The sequence below is a fragment of the Pteropus vampyrus genome, unplaced genomic scaffold (genome assembly GCF_000151845.1).
Source record: "Pteropus vampyrus isolate Shadow unplaced genomic scaffold, Pvam_2.0 Scaffold75, whole genome shotgun sequence".
Taxonomy (NCBI): Eukaryota; Metazoa; Chordata; class Mammalia; order Chiroptera; family Pteropodidae; genus Pteropus; species Pteropus vampyrus.
Window position 1 is genome coordinate 2,742,455 of NW_011888856.1, and position 1,492 is coordinate 2,743,946.

At 38.5% G+C, this 1,492-nt stretch overlaps 1 protein-coding gene across 1 annotated transcript in view; it reads right to left on the minus strand.

Annotated features, from left to right (window-relative positions):
- The window catches only part of DPY19L1 (dpy-19 like C-mannosyltransferase 1), a 59,401-nt gene that overhangs the window by 14,646 nt on the left and 43,263 nt on the right, over window positions 1-1,492 (minus strand). The window contains exon 14 of the mRNA XM_023532041.1: window positions 1,253-1,324. Within this exon, the coding sequence (XP_023387809.1) occupies window positions 1,253-1,324 (72 nt within the window). The remainder of the gene's footprint in view (window positions 1-1,252; window positions 1,325-1,492) is intronic.

The window sequence follows — 1,492 nt, forward strand, 5'->3', positions numbered from 1 at the left end:
ATCTTCCTTCCAAGTGTCAGGCTTTTAAATATGTGAAAATTATTATCCTCTTTCCATTTGAATCTTTCTTCTTTAAATCAAACATTCCCACTTCTTTAATCCGATCTAATAATTTTTATTATCTCTTGCCATCCAGGCCGCTGTCTTCTTAATGCATTCTGAATTGCAAATATCCAGTATTTTTTATTACGTTCTAGGTGCACACCCACATAAAGCGTGCAGAAGTGCAAAGGAAGCACCGAGCAGAAACTGCCTGACCATAACCTGAGTAGATCTGAAAAGGGCTGTGAGTCGACAAAGCTGAATACTGTGCAGTGGGGGGAGGGGTCATCTCCCTCTAGTCCCTCCAGTGCTTTTTAATGGACATGCTGTGAGGCTGGTAACGACAACCTCTCTGATCTTCCTCTTCTGCATCTGTCAACATGGGGATAACGTCTATGTGCCTCACAGGCTTCTCAAATAACCAATTCAAATAACGCATATGAAGTGTTTTCGGCTAGTACAGATATATAACGTGAACGATGACTACAGTACGGAATGTTCTATAAATACATATATGTTAATACAGAAATCATCAGCTACGAATAAGAACACTTTTAGGGTCTATTATCTATTTTTCGATTACACAGTAATCTTAATTCATTCTCTTAAAGTGTCTGCAGTTACAGAGCTCACCAACTCTTAAAAAAAAAAGAGAGACTATGACACCCGCTCTTTGCTAAAGACTGCAATGTCCCTGGCCTGATTTATATCTGGACTTAGAGTTTCATTATCAAAGCCAAGTTGGGAGTCTAACCCTTTTATTGAGTTTAATAATGTACTGTTAATATTCTATTTTCTCCTTTTGATTAATTACAAACTCAATCTAGGATTTAGTGAACATTGCACAAATGACTTAGAAAGGCATATGTTAGAGAAATATTACATAAAAGTCAAAAGTGAGTTGGTAATAATTTACATAGGTAAAAACAATTGTATCTGGGTCTGTAAGGTCTCTCGGACCTTGTCTTTCAAATACGTGACTATCAAAACTTGAGCCATCCTTTTCTTATGGTATTTTATGCTGGCAGATAACAAAATATTTTATGACTTGTGAATGTTCATCAAAGGCTGTTAGTAAGAAAATACAGAATATGCTTCAATCTATACAAAATATTGCGTCCGGTTACCACACAGCCTAGTATCCGTAATGGCCATGTAGAAAAGAAACAGGAAAACGGTTTGCTCTGGGAAAGCGTTAAGCGACACACACCTTTCTAACGATGGCAGCAAACACAAGGAGGACAACTGGCAGCAGCAGCGTCTTGGTATACCGCAGCGGGGTCTGAAATTCAGAGAGACGTTCCGTTAGAGGGAACTGTTATTTTAAACGGACAAAATTTCATTTCAAATAACGAACCGAGTGAATTTTTAAAAATATAGGTAGAGAAACAGGAACCCGCACCCACCCAGGGTCCAGACCACTGACTCCCATAGTACACATGAAGATGCA